Consider the following 1,095-nt stretch of genomic DNA (forward strand, 5'->3'; position numbering starts at 1 on the left):
AGAGACAACGACGTCTCGGAAAAGGCACATCAGTCGAACACTTCTCCGAACGACTTTCTTGAAGAGATGGGAGAGACCATCCGCCTCAAACTGATTGATGTCGTTCTTCTACCGAAGGGAACGTATAGACAAGTCTTGGCCCTCCATCAATATGCTGCCACGGCGGGAGTCTTTGGTTGACGTAGACACGGTTAAACTGGAGCCACTAGTCTTATCACCTGTGCTCGCGTGTACCAGATTGTTACTCCACGTCACTGTAGACAGTGTAGACACCATTGCGTTTGTGTGCGAGTTATAAGTTCCCCTAGGAACCATCGTTACACCCTTCAAGTGTATTCGAGTTTATATTGATCTACCGTACCAGGGTAAAGTTTGAGAGTTCATCACTGGGACTTTTTGGTTAGCGTTGTACTCTTATGTCCCCTGCTCTATTCGTGGGAATCTTGCTACTGGGGGTGAGCATGAGTGGGAAGGTGTTGTGTCCCTTCAGCAAGGGCAATCAGGAGTTCGGATACATACAAGTTAGCGAGGAGAACAAGTGAAGCCCTCGACATGAAGTTCACACAATGAATCATGTTGGCCGTGCTGCCTCTGCTCAGGTATTATTATGCGGCTCTCGAAGCTGAGAGTGATCCGAAAACTGCTCCTACCTTTTTGTTCTTCCCCGGGGGTTTCGGCTCGAGCGGTGTGGCTTATGCTCTTTCCCGTGGGCCCTGTATTCTCCTACCAGGATCCAACAAGCCTGGACTGAATCTGTCCGAGGAGAACGTTTATATTGCATCTGATACTCGTTCTAGGTACTCGTGGAGTCGGAAGGCTAACAGTATTTGGATCGATGCTCCCGGACCTACTGGCTTCAGCCTCGGTCCCATTGAAAAAGACCTGGGAGCATTCGTGGAGAACATGTAAGCTGCTCTCAGTTGTGAACGTCCTGAGGAGTCCCTCACTTGAGGAGACACCATCGATCTGAAGTCACCATAAACGTCTATGATGTCTTTCCGCGCAGAAAGAGTCGTGAAGCAGTTTTTCACGATCATCCGAACTTCACACGAGGTGCACATAGTCGCGAGTCCTCGGCTGGTATGTTTCCTCACC

The 1,095-nt window shown here is 49.6% G+C and overlaps 1 protein-coding gene across 1 annotated transcript; it reads left to right on the forward strand.

Annotated features, from left to right (window-relative positions):
* Nucleotides 1–416: 416 nt before the first annotated feature.
* On the forward strand, nt 417–905 carry Pmar_PMAR027548 (conserved hypothetical protein; the record flags this gene model as incomplete). The annotated part of the gene is made up of 2 exons (XM_002774841.1): nt 417–538; nt 600–905. Coding segments are annotated over 2 exons (428 nt in total), but the record flags the coding sequence as incomplete, so codon positions are not given.
* Nucleotides 906–1,095: the final 190 nt, after the last annotated feature.

This window comes from Perkinsus marinus, assembly GCF_000006405.1.
Source record: "Perkinsus marinus ATCC 50983 genomic scaffold scf_1104296957234, whole genome shotgun sequence".
Taxonomy (NCBI): domain Eukaryota; phylum Perkinsozoa; order Perkinsida; family Perkinsidae; genus Perkinsus; species Perkinsus marinus.